Source organism: Gadus macrocephalus, chromosome 9, assembly GCF_031168955.1.
Source record: "Gadus macrocephalus chromosome 9, ASM3116895v1".
Taxonomy (NCBI): Eukaryota; Metazoa; Chordata; class Actinopteri; order Gadiformes; family Gadidae; genus Gadus; species Gadus macrocephalus.
This window is the reverse complement of record NC_082390.1, coordinates 14,889,567-14,903,072: the sequence shown is the minus strand read 5'-3', so window position 1 is coordinate 14,903,072 and position 13,506 is coordinate 14,889,567. Positions and strand designations below refer to the sequence as shown.

The window sequence follows — 13,506 nt, the reverse complement described above, 5'->3', positions numbered from 1 at the left end:
TTTCATGGCAAACAGTATTCATTTTTAATAGTCATTCCTACAGTGGGTAACAACAAGAATACAAACACATGGGAGGAGGTAGAGACAGGGAGGTCTGGGTGGAAAGGCTAGGTCTGACATAAGGGGCTGGAAATATAAATCTATATCTAACCAAGGAAGACATGTAATCACAGAAAGGATGAAAGTAAAATAGGAAATAAATCAATCAATGGACTTAGATTTAGATGATCAGTTCGGCATGTTTCCCTTGGTAGAAATTCAGGTGCAATTTCCGGTCAAAAGTCTGACCTGAAAATCTGTTGTCTACTGGGCAATGATTTTGAATGACTACGATCTATATCAACAGGGAGAGTAAGATGGCGGGATGGTGGGTAAGCAGCAGTTCAACAAGAGAGGTGACAGAGAAACATTCTTCAAAGCTTATGCTGAGATACACGGATGGCTGGGACACATGGGTGGCTTTGATACATGGACGTCTGTGATACATGAATGGAATGGCTGACTGGCGGTTGTAGAGCGATAAGGGAGTACACTTGGCCTTAAGAACACTGTGGAACACATACATAATCACTTGCTTTTTTTTCCGGCACAGAATAAAAAAAGTTTTGGCTGTCCAAAGCTGCAGCCAAGCCACTGAGCAGTAGATGGAGAATTGAAGGGGAGGTGGGGGAAGGAAGGAAGGAAGGAAGGAAGGATGGATGGATGGATGGATGGATGGATGGATGGATGGATGGATGGATGGATGGATGGATGGATGGATGGATGGATGGATGGATGGATGGATGGATGGATGGATGGATGGATGGATGGATGGATGGATGGATGGAAGGAATGAAGGAAGGAGGAAAGAAAGTGAGGAAGCTGCGAAAACTAATACTAGCCGCTCCCTAATGCTCTCTCTTTCATTTAATATCGGTTGGCTCGCACACATTTGTCATCCTCCTTCCCTCCTCAATGGCCAGAGTAGAAGTCTGTATTCATCATGGACTCTTCTCCTCCTGTCCTCCTGCCTCACCCTTTCACCTCCATCTTTATTCTCCTTCCCATTTCTTCTCCTTCTTCTTCTTGGCCCCTTTTCATCAGTGTCCTTTCCATGATTCCTGCCAGATGCTCCTCCTCCTCCTCCTCCACCACCTCCTCCTCCTCCTCCACCACCACCTCCTCCTCCTCCTCCACCACCACCTCCTCCTCCTCCTCCCCCCGTGTTTTGTGTGCGCTCCTCTCTCCTTCTCCCGTCTCCCGTCCCCCAGCCCGGCTCCTCTACACTGGAAACACCAGGAAGCCGGAGAAGGTGGAGTACTTCCAGCCCCCCATCAGGTTTCCCCGCTCCAGCTTGAGGTAGGCCCGGTCGCCCTTCTCCATCTGAATCAGAACCCCGTTGCTGGCCGCCTCGCGCGTCACGTCCTGGTCGCCCGCAAACGCTGAGATCACCGGCCAGCCGTTGTGCATCAGGCTCACCTTGGGAGAGCGACAAGGAGGTACCAAGTCAGTCACTTTATAGACATGTACACATAGGCGCCGCGTTGGCCTTTGAATCATAGGCCAATGTAGCCGCCATATTGGAGAGGCCAAGACCGGCCTGTGAACAAATACAAGTCAAGTATTTACTATGGAATATCTATTTTTGGACACATGTTTTTGTACCCAATGTAGATGACCCGAGAATTAAAACAACTCATTGAGATCGGTTGAGGAATGTAAAGGTGAGAAAACGCTGCTTTTAATCCAGAAAAAACACTGCGCCCACATTTTCGTTTTCGTTTACAGGGTTGTCTTGGCCTCGTTGATATAAGGGCAAGGTTGACGTATCAAACAGTACAGTATGTCTATGAGTAATTATATTCAATGAGTCACAATACTGTGACATGTCAAATATGTGAAACCAGCAGTGTAGCCTTAAATCACAGAATATGTTTCCAATTCAAATCAAATGCAATCATTTATTGAACTTTCAGTAGGATAAGGCTCTTTACCTGACAAATATATTCTCATCAACCTATTCCTGAGAGACGTATCACTGTTTCTACCTGACACTATCACCCAAATGCTAGTTAGATGTTATTTAGATGAATTAATTAATCGCATCCCTTGACAATTTGGTCTTGTGGAAGCTAAACATGACACACAATGTAAATAGAAAGATACATGAGTAAACCAGAATTTTTCTTCAGCAGCACTATAAACAAAACCTCTGCCATCATGACCTTGTATTCAATCAAGTGAGGTCCCCGTTGTGGATTGATTAAGACAAGGATAATTAGTAGACTTGCCCATTCAAACTACAATTCGGCAGGTATTTTGGCAGAGTTGAAGAAAAAAATGCATCTGGATTAGCATGCAAAAAAGCAAAGCAAAAGATGTGGGCAAACGCAGCATGGATTATGCCCGAACGCAAACACACACACACACACACACACACACACACACACACACACACACACACACACACACACACACACACACACACACACACACACACACACACACACACACACACACACACACACACACACACACACACACACACACACTGTTAATAGGAAGAACCTGCTGTCTTCTTCATCCGAACTGCAAAAAAATCAAGTAACCATCTCAACACTTTGAGTCAGATACTTAAAACATCAACGGACGCCACTCTACCTGTCAAACTGCCGGGGCAGTTCCACCAGCCCAGCCAGGAGAATACCAACCCCCCCATTACTAGGCTAACCTGATGGCTCCCGGTGAAAGTCACGCATGACTACTTCACATATTCCTGGAGCGCAATCAGCGCTAACCTGTTCAGCGAGGCCACATACTTTGACACAAAGATCCACTGATGATCCATTATCCAGCTCTGCTGTCTGACGGACACGGCGGGCGGCTAAAAAGGACAATGTATGTACCGCTTCGCTTCAATTTAGCCCAATTAACCCTGGGGCCAGTGGGCATGACCATGTGCCAATGACAGGGTAGCAAAAAGGAAGAAAGCAAGAAAGAACAATTAAAAGACGTGAGTTAAGTTCACAGGTAAAGCAAGGGCAGAGGAGATAAGAAAGTGAAAATAATAGAAAATAAGGTGAACAAAACAGTGATTAAAAAAGAGCAAAGATATTGATCCCTGTAGTCTGTAGTGGAGTGCCAGGAGACAGGGGGACAGACAGACTGAGAGCAATTGTCTCTGTGCAGTGTGCGTGTAACTCCCCCGAAACAGAGAGACAGGAGACAAAGGAGGGTCAGCTACACTACATCAACGTGAGGCTTTTGGGAAAACACATCCCCCTACCCCCCCCCCCCCACACACACACACACACACACACATGTTCACACACACACACACACACACATGTTCACACACACACACACACACACACACACACGTTCACACACACACACAGGGACGCAACCCTGCAGATGCTCTCTCAGTCACAAAGTGACTGAGAGACTGCCTTGACTTTATTTATTCATTATCTCTCTCCCCCTCTCTTTCTAGGCCTCTCTCTCACACACACCCTCTGTTTCTGACTTTCCCCACACACATACACACTCTGTTTTCCAGACAGCTATACATGGCCGTGATGTATGGGTCTAATAAAGTAGTGACAGAGGCTTTTTTGGAAAGATCACACACGCACACAAAGATGTGTGTGTGAGGTTGAACGCATACATCTTTGTATTTAATTATGTGTGTGTGTGTGTGTGTGTGTGTGTGTGTGTGTGTATGTGTGTGTGTGTGTGTGTGTGTGTGTGTGTGTGTGTGTGTGTGTGTGTGTGTGTGTGTGTGTGTGTGTGTGTGTGTGTGTGTGTGTGTGTGTGTGTGTGTGTGTGTGTGTGCATAAATCTGCATACGTTAATGTATAAGTACCATTTAACCGGAAGTGGTCTTTAAATGGCTGAACGAAGGCCTCCCAATATGTGGTTGAGGCACTTAAGGCCAACGCCACCGTGACACCCCCTCATTACGTCATCATCTCCCATCCCAATGACCGGCCTGACAGCACAATAATACACATATCTTGATGACCTACATGTTTCTCTTTGTCTCTTTCTCTCTCTCTTTGTCTCACTCTCTCTCTCTCTCTCTCTCTCTCTCTCTCTCTCTCCTTAGATCTCTCGTCAATCTCTCACACTCTCTCTCGCTCTCTCTCTTCATCCATCTGTTGGGCTGTCTCTCACTGCTTCTTTAAACCATAAGTTGGAAGAACAGTTGACAAAGACACAATGGTGCGTCTGACTGCTGGCTTTGAGGACATTTGCGAAAGTTTTATTTCTGGGTTGGCTGAGATTTTTCTATCACAGTATTATTTTTTTTGCAGCTCTGAAATTAATGATGATTGGGAATGTTTTGCTGATAGTTTTGCTTGATGAAGCGTTGGAAGAAATTAGTTTTATGGAAAAACAGCTTTAAATCATCCCTGGTCAGACACAGGGGGATATTAAACACCCTGCATAGAATCATTTGAGAGATCGGATTTGGAGAACAATGTGCTATCAACACACGTGGTCTGGTTTCCAATGTGATTGAGGCACACAGAACAAACACTATGGTGACAACCCTTTTTTACATAATACACTGCATAACATATACAAAATATACAACACTTAGCACAAATAAAAACACAAGATATATTTATGCAGGTTGTGGAAGTCTATATTACAGTACTTATAGTAATGATTATCACTAACTTCTCATCCCAAATGGTTTCTTCTGCACATCTTTAAAGATGCAAAATATTCAACTTCCTAGTGCAATGGGACACCCACTCACACAACTGGTTTGGATAGGAAGGGTGGCCTTAAAGGATCTCAACTTTATATATAACCCATCCCACACATATCGTGGGATGTCAGTTTCACCTACGGGCTGATTTAATATACTGTCATCATCTTTCTTCTTTGTGCTCATCAACATCTGGCTGTACAGCACCACAGTATCTAAACACTGTTCCTAAAATAGAAGCCAACCCTCGATTGGATCAATATAGTGCATGGTACATATATACAGTCAAAAACTGAATGCACGCTTACACTTTAAAGTGTGCAAGGCCACCTTCTTGTGTATGTCTAGATAGACGCGTGTTCGATTTTTTCTTAATCGGTTTCATACATTCACCCAAACATAATGGAACGGAGATTAAATCATGCTTATAGTTAGTTTTATGTTTTTGTGTGTGTGTGTGTGTGTGTGTGTGTGTGTGTGTGTGTGTGTGTGTGTGTGTGTGTGTGTGTGTGTGTGTGTGTGTGTGTGTGTGTGTGTGTGTGTGTGTGTGTGTGTGTGTGTGTGTGTGCATCATCCCATTTGAAAAGTGTGGAGAGGGTGGGAAGCCCTTTTATCACTGTTCCATCCCTGTACCGGTAAAGGAATCCCCAAGCACACCAGCCCATGAAGCCCACCTACACACACACACACACACACACACACACACACACACACACACACACACACACACACACACACACACACACACACACACACACACACACACACACACACACACACACACACACGCCTCTGTACGGTTGCCATCAGGCCTCTGAGAATACAAAAAACATGATATGATTTAGCCTTTTACCATGACTTATCATGACTATCAGACTTCCAACAATTCTCAAAGATTAGTATAACAACTGAGATTATATATTAGCAACCGAGACTTGCATACAGTTTGCGATACAACAGAAGCATTTTCCAGATAACCACATTAAATATGGTTCAACTGTTTGGGCACTGATCAATTGATGAGCCAGGTTTTCAAGTACGCCTAGAGAGGATCTAAGGAGGCTACAATAGCATTGAATGATAGTTTAGCTCGACACAGTGGACTATTGCCCTTGGTAAGCTTGTCTATCCATCGTACATTTAGGTGGGCATATTTTGAAACTGCTTGTAATGGCTGATCACACTCAGACCTTGTGGTTAAATAGGGGCCCTGTAGAGGAGAACCGAGCCCCAACACCACTTGTAGATTAGTTAGCATTAGAGGACCCCTTCTTTAGGTTACACACATGCTGTGCATGCATAACCTCCTATTGAATTAAAGAGTTACTTGGTCACCTGCTGATTAAGCGCCAATGCAACACACCTGTGATCCGCTAATCGAAACAGAAAAAAAGAAATAGTATTTTTTAATGGCTAGGTCAGGGTCTTGGGTCTCCTTTAAGCTAAAATGTGAAAACAAAATAGCAGAATATGGAAAGATATACAAACTGAGTATAAATTGTCCTTGAATCAAAGGACACACGGACCACAGTAAACCCCATTTACAGGGTTTGGCCCTTAATATTGCCCCCCAGAATTCACCGCCTGCTTGGCATGTCATTGAAGCAAAATACAAAGAAGTAAACCATTGTTCCATGTTTCCAATGTTTTCCACTCCATTCAGTCCAATTGTAAAGCTAGTAAACGTGGGCCAGGCTGGTGGGAGGACAGTTTAATAGTCAGGGGGGATGTCTGTTCTAAACTCCCGCTGAAATATAGACATTCCAAACAATGTTTTCCCTAATAAATTGGGGCAAAGAATCTGCAGCTTTCAATATCATTTTCTTTCTACGTATAGCTGCACAATCGAAATCCGGGACAATTTATGTTTCTGAAACTTTATCAACCCCCCCTGAATGAAATATGTGGCTCCAAAAATACTGGTTGGAGATAAGCAGTGTATTTATGTCCGCACCCCTGGAGAAGACGTCTTCTCTAGGTGATACTAATGCTGCAGACAGGTTATGCTCAAAAAGTGTATTTGTAACTTTGAAGGACCTATCAACCTCATTCCATGGAAAACTCTGTTTCTTCTCTTGACTTTATTCAGACTCTGCTAGAGTTAATGAAATAACTTTTTTGATGGTATCATAAATTCGAAAAACATAATTAAAATTGTAAAATAGCATGAAGATTTGATGCTGCTGCCCTCTGTGATCAGTCACTTTGTGCCATCTTTAATTTATGAACCGAAGCTGAACTGTTTCTAAGCTCCGACCAAGCTTGTGGCTTACTCCTCCCAAATACATTTAGATTAAGTGAAACCAATCTGCTACTCTTAATGTTTTAATTAGCTTTAAGAACTGGGAAATGAATATACCTGACCATATTTCAACGATTGCTTAGAAATGCCTTTGAGTGGACTTTAAACCATAAAACCTATAAACAAAGTTAAATCTTTTGAAATCAGGATGTCCAGAAAATATATAAATTCCCTTCTTGTGTCCTTCTTGTTACATGAGTTGTATGAGTTGCGGTGAGATATAATAGATTGTTCAACATTAGGTAAATGTATCAACTGTAAGGATTGATGCAGTCTGATTGGTTTTAATCAGAATATAATGAACGGTTATGCAGCTCTGAAATAGACAAAACAAAGGATTGTAGGGCTAAGAAATAGCACAAATGTTCTTAAAGTAAAACCTTTGCTGGCATGGCATCAGTGAGATTCACGTTTTTTTTTTTATTGTTTAGGAAACCAAATGTGGGCAGAGATGCAGCAGGAGCCAAATATAACACAGAGAAATAAACCGTTCCCTGAACATCATGGAGTGTACAATATAGTGTTTGGGTAAGCATGCAGTTTGGTGTAATCCTGAACCAGATACTTAACATTTGAATAAATATGAAACAACCTTTGTCTTTATTTACTTTAATTTATAATTTAACAATGGAAAAAAGGGTAGCTTTTCCCATTGTTCAAAGTATGCTGGTGCAGATAATAATTAAAATGTGTGGCTGGAAACAGAAATGAATGTGTCTGCTTCGAAAGGGAAATCCGGCCAACACTTAAGTTGTTAAGTGGTGCTCAGAAAGCATTATGGACATCCGATGAGTGTGCCGTAATCATTTCAATCGAATACCCTATTCAGACATGTGATAATAGCACATTAACCAAAGGATCTCCATATTGTTCTCTAGTGCACAATGTTCTGATGTTCTAAACCCATGGAACAGGAATGGGCCTTCATCCCCTGGCTGCTGCCTCGGCTCTGCTTATTGATGTCCGCTGTTTATTCTCTTCCTCTGTTCTCACAACTGTCAACACCCGTTTTTTGAAAGTTTTGCAGATTTTACATTTCAGGATGCCAACATTTATTTTTTCACTTTTGTGTTGGACAACATTTCTTGCTCCAAATTACCCTGACTGTTGCCTGACTCAATTTAACAGTCAATGTTGGCGGCGATTCATTATGTCACAGCCTTTTATATGGTCACAGCACGTAGTCCTGTACCCAGTTTTGCACATTTTCCCTTAATTTGCCTGTTTTACTTAACACTCTGGAGAACGGCCTTAGCTGAAAAATATTACAACATCTTGTTTTGGCTCTGAATTCAATCAGTTAGTTTGTAAATAACTGTTATTTATATTAAGGAATATATGTATGTTCAATATATATATATGAGTTTTGAATGATTTCATTTTTCATTCAATGATTCAACTGAGTAAGAGGGAGAGGTTGATTTATGTCGCCCTACTCTATCCTCCCAATTAACTCAAATTGTACAGTCAGAGATCACGCCTTCAGCGTTTGAAATTAAACCTTTAATTGTGAATTCCTTCTTCCCACTCTACCTAGGATTTCATGTGCCGCAGTTGTTTGCAATTATTAGCAATCTAATGCTCCGATCGTTGCTCATATTCTATTGCATGAGACACTTAATTATCCCGATGGCATGAGTCAACAGTGATGTGTGCGGACAATTTGCACTCACTGAGGCGGGTTGGGCCTATAAACTTGACATGGCGTTTCCCCTTCGGATATCACCCGCTTGTTGTTGCCTATTTGTCATTCTAATTAATTCAAGTTCCAAGAAATATGAGTATGCCTTTCAGTAGTTTCACGCAATGCCAAAGCCCCAGGGGATCTTCAGCTAATTATACAACGGTTTAATTAGTGCAAGCTACAGTGCAATTAAAGCTTTTTAAAACGATATTGTGTTTGTTGTTTAAAACAGGCTGAAGTCTCATCATTCATCGCCCATGAAGTAAAAACATGGCACGTAAAGGCATAATGATCAGATGCTGTTTGCAGGATGAAAGTGACCGCCTCTGGCATCTTCAATGTTTCTACAAAGGAGGATGGCGCAAAAAAGCATGCGTGTGAAAAGCGAGCACTTGATATGCAGATAAATCTTCATTGGAACATGTTTTTTTTTTTTTTTTTTTCATCTGGTAAAGGCGCTCTCGCTCGCCCTCTGATTGCCATTATGTCCGTGGTGCTGAAGGGAGCGCCACGCTGAGTGCCGCTGTCCGCGGTGCTGAAGGGAGCGCCTCCCCACCGCTGGTTGCGCACGCTCCCCTTTAGCCTGCCGGCTGGCCGACGGCTGCCTATCCGACTCTCTCCGTTTTGTCCCAGGGGAGCATATGAAATGGTTTCTACTTGCGAGTCATTTGCAGATAACTCCTAATAAGTCAAGTTTGACAAAGACATCACTTGTGTCATGGTGTATTAGATAAACGAGCGGGCGCACACACATGCGCATTAACTAAAACCACACACACGCTCCTGTACATAATGCGCACGCACACGCCAGTACACACACACACACACACACACACACACACACACACACACACACACACACACACACACACACACACACACACACACACACACACACACCTGTATGGTTTGACGGTTGTAGACTTTCACTACGTGGAAGTTAAAACTGTAAATCCCTTTGCGTGGTGAGATGAAATTACTCCGCTCCTCGTCGAAATTCTTCCCCACATTTACGAGGATCTGGAGAGAGAAACGACAGAGGAAGGATGTTTACAACAAATGACAGAGTAGACCCACCACATAGGCCCACGATATCAGCTCATATGCCATATTCCAATTGTGGCTTTAGCGAGATAAGTCAACGGTATGCAAAACGTGTCTTTTTTATTTTGTCAAACGAGGCAGTGAACTCGATTTTGTCTCTTGCTTTTCCTGTAGAACTTGCAAACTTTATAGGGTGCTGAAGCATTTGAGTAAATCTTTCGAATTAGATTTTTATTATGCCTGTCAGGAGCCCATGTCTAATTTGATGAGCTAATGGCGGGTTGGAAGAGGACGATGGGCAAATTGAATGGGCTTTGAAGGAAATTAACCTTTAACAACTCCCTAATAGGATATCACCCTGGCGACCTACTGTTACTAAATTATTTGCAGAGGTGTCACTTTCCATATCCTTTATTGTCAGCTCAAAAGTTGTAATATGCCAAACATCTTGTTTCAAGGAATAGGTAGCGGATTGTCTATTTTAGCCTCGGGAACCATATCCTCTTCCCGGGAGGCGATACGCGATTCATGGCTACGCGATGACAATTACTATACTATATTATATGCATCCTACTTCATATTTTACAGCCTAGTATAGAGGATAGACTAAACCAGTCCGGATTTATCGACGCATCGCCTTCACTTGTCTCTAGAGATTGTGTGTTGTATTGCAGATGGCATCGTTAAATGATATTAAATGTCATTCATTGCAATAAAACCTATTTCTAAAGTATCTTTAGGTAAATCTACATGCATTGATTACTTCATTTAGTCGATTTAAAACAGCAAAAGTCCAGTCTCGTGTCACAGATTGCTTACAGACAGACCAGACTAGACTACAACACAACACAAGTATAACACTATACACAATACAACAGGAGTAGAAAGCTTCCCCCCTTACCTGATCAAAGTAGATGACCATCGTCCTGTTGCTCATCTCGGAGGGCTCGTGGTTGGTGTTCCTCACCGCGGAGAACGCCACCTTGGCGCTTCCCGAGCGCACCGAGATGCCCAGCGCCGTGCCGGTAGGGTCCGAGGTGGGGTTGGAGTCGCACACCACCAGGCACTTCCCCTCCAGGACGATGGGCTCCGTCTCGTTCTGCGCGCGGGTCGGGCTGGCCACGAGCCACACGGCGCTCAGCAGGCAGAACGTCAACATCGCGGATGAAGGGTCGACTTTAAACCTGCTTTTTTTGGTGTGGGGGGGGGTGGTGGGGGGTTCAAACCTTGTTTTTTTCTTCGACTTTTTCCCCAAGATCTGCCTTGCTGTTTTTTTCTCCTGCTTTCAGTGCGACTCAGTGAAGAAGAAAAAGAAGAAGTCACTTATCTAGCAGCGATTAAATATTAAAGAGTTCTCTTGGAGGACGTGCGCCGTATCTCCGTGGGTTGAAGTGAACGCTTTGTACTCCCCGTGTTCTGGAAAGAAGAAAAAGCTTTGTCGGCACCACTTTCTTTTTCCTCCCACTTTACGGGGTCGCAACTTTTTCTTGTCTTTTCTTGCACTCTTTTAAAGTGTGCAGCGCTGTCAGCGACGAGCGGCCGGTTCTCACACACGGGCGGCAGAGGAGCAGGAGGCGGAGGGGCCCTGGCCAATTCGCAGCGCCGGAGAATACATAGCGCACAGTGCTCCGTCTGCTCTCGCGCTGCTTCAATTATTGATATGGGAGATATTGGAGTTTAGCACAAAAAAAGGGCTGGGAATGATCGGCCCACGCATGAGCAAGAGATGTTCCCGCCCCGCTCGTTTTTGCTTAGCAGACCCTCCCCTCCTATCGTAACAGGGCCCATCACCGTATCGGCTTGCCTGCATCTTCGATATTTTCCAACCAGCGCGCGCCGACCCGCCTCCAATTCATCTCTCTCTCTCTCTCTCTCTCTCTCTCTCTCTCTCTCTCTCTCTCTCTCTCTCTCTCTCTCTCTCTCTCTCTCTCTCTCTCTCTCTCTCTCTCTCTCTCTCTCTCTCTCTCTCTCTCTCTCTCTCTCTCTCTCTCTCTCTCTCTCTCTCTCTCTCTCTCTCTCTCACGCGCGCACGCACGTACGCGCGCACAAACGCACACAACCTTGGCTATTCTCTTTGGTGACGTTCTTTTGAAGTCGTTGTAGGTATTTCCCCCACTGGACCAAGACGGTGTATTTCGCATTGTAACACAACGCGAAGGGATTGAACATTGAGATGGGTAACATCTCACGCCATCATGCTCATTATTGAAAGCATTACAATCTTAATTACGTTTGCAAAGTAAGAGGCTGTGAGGAGAGTTGACTATGGTCAGACCATGGCCACTGCACGTGGGAAGAAAGCCCAAAGAGAAGCAGAAATTGAGCAAAACAGGCAACAGAGGCAGATCCAAAAAGCAGAAGGCCAACCTCAACTTACTAAGACGAGGTAAAACAACAAAAAACAACAACACGAAACACAACTACATGTTTTAACTCGTAGTTGTGGGAATGTTACGTTTCGTTATGTGGTGATAGGGAGAGGAAATAACTGAATCATAATACAACACTTATCGGGTTGTTTCTAAAGTGGTGCCAACTGTTAGGGAGGTGATGTGCAGGCGGTGCAGTGTGCCCACATGCCGGAAGGTGGTCGCGGATCGGTGGTTAGTTGAGTGATGGAGCACTCCCATGAATAAACGCGCGAGCGAGGAAAGTAGGAGGATTACCTGAAGGGGACACTGAGCTAAGGCTTTGGGAATAAAAACGGATGTTATATCTGTCTCGACGATCATGTTTGCTCACTCTTGTTTTAATCCTGGGAGCCCTGTTCTAAATGTACTGCAGCGTTTTGGATGCTCCAGTCCTGCTGGACTAAACCAGCAAGAGCGCATTGCATGTGTCCGCGACTTTAAGAGATAAAGGAGCATCTGACAGTGATAGAGTGCAATGGGGTATACTGTTGTGGAAAAAACTGTTATATCTAGTGAGATATTTCGGCTTAAGATAACTAATAGTTTGCACAGGCTGGGCTGTACACTTGTTGATGCTACGTAATTTCTTCACTTTTATTTCTCTGTTTCCATTTGTCTTTATTGTAAATAATTACAACTCATCTCACCCCACCCATACACACCACCCACATACACACACACACACACACACACACATACAACACACACCCAGTCACACACACACCCAGACACACACCTTCGTCCCTGCCAAAGACTCCAGCTGTGCTTTAGTTCTCTCTCCATCTCACCTGGTTTTCACCCTGCTGTGTCTCTCTCTCCTCTCATTTATCCACCCACAGTATCTGTGTGTGCCTCTCTCTCTCTCTCTCTCTCTCTCTCTCTCTCTCTCTCTCTCGGGAGGGGGTGTGTGCTCCCCAATGAGCCAGTGTCTGAGCTCTGTCTCCTAATGCCGGCTGACGCTGAATGACAGGTCAAAGGACTTCTCTGAGACTCAGCAGGCAGGGGACGAGTCACATGAACCCTCTCTCTCTCGCTCTCTCTAGCTCTCCGTCTCCCTTCCCCTTTCGTCTGTCTCTGTGTCATCCTCAAATCCACCAATGTTGCAGCTGTAATTCACACTGCACACATGCATGAATTCTCGCACACACACACACACACACACACACACACACACACACACACACACACACACACACACACATCCCAATACACACACAGACCGCGTTGGGGTCAAAGTGCGGCAGGAAGCTGAGCTCAGCGTGTCCCGGGGCGACGGCGTCCAGACTGCAGTTAAACAGACAGACTGACAGACAGAACCCACCTCTTGTCTAGCACCCACTCTGGGCCTACAGTGTGTGCGTAGAAG

The 13,506-nt window shown here is 44.2% G+C and overlaps 1 protein-coding gene across 1 annotated transcript; it reads right to left on the bottom strand.

The window, feature by feature from the left end:
• Positions 1-1,178: 1,178 nt before the first annotated feature.
• Positions 1,179-11,564, bottom strand: cbln1 (cerebellin 1 precursor). The gene is made up of 3 exons (XM_060061022.1): positions 10,631-11,564; positions 9,586-9,705; positions 1,179-1,458 (listed from the first exon to the last, which is right to left on the bottom strand). The coding sequence occupies exons 1-3, from the start codon at positions 10,886-10,888 to the stop codon at positions 1,261-1,263; spliced, it is 576 nt and encodes a 191-aa protein (XP_059917005.1). The 5' UTR covers positions 10,889-11,564; the 3' UTR covers positions 1,179-1,260.
• Between the last annotated feature and the right edge of the window lie 1,942 nt (positions 11,565-13,506).

Excerpts from the sequence above, each read along its gene's own strand:
- cbln1 (XM_060061022.1), bottom strand. The coding sequence starts at position 10,888 with ATGTTGACGTTCTGCCTGCTGAGCGCCGTGTGGCTCGTGGCCAGCCCG. Across the intron at positions 9,706-10,630 it reads TGGTCATCTACTTTGATCAG|ATCCTCGTAAATGTGGGGAA; the intron begins GTAAGGGGGGAA and ends TTCTCTCTCCAG. Across the intron at positions 1,459-9,585 it reads ACAACCGTCAAACCATACAG|GTGAGCCTGATGCACAACGG; the intron begins GTGTGTGTGTGT and ends CGCTCTCCCAAG.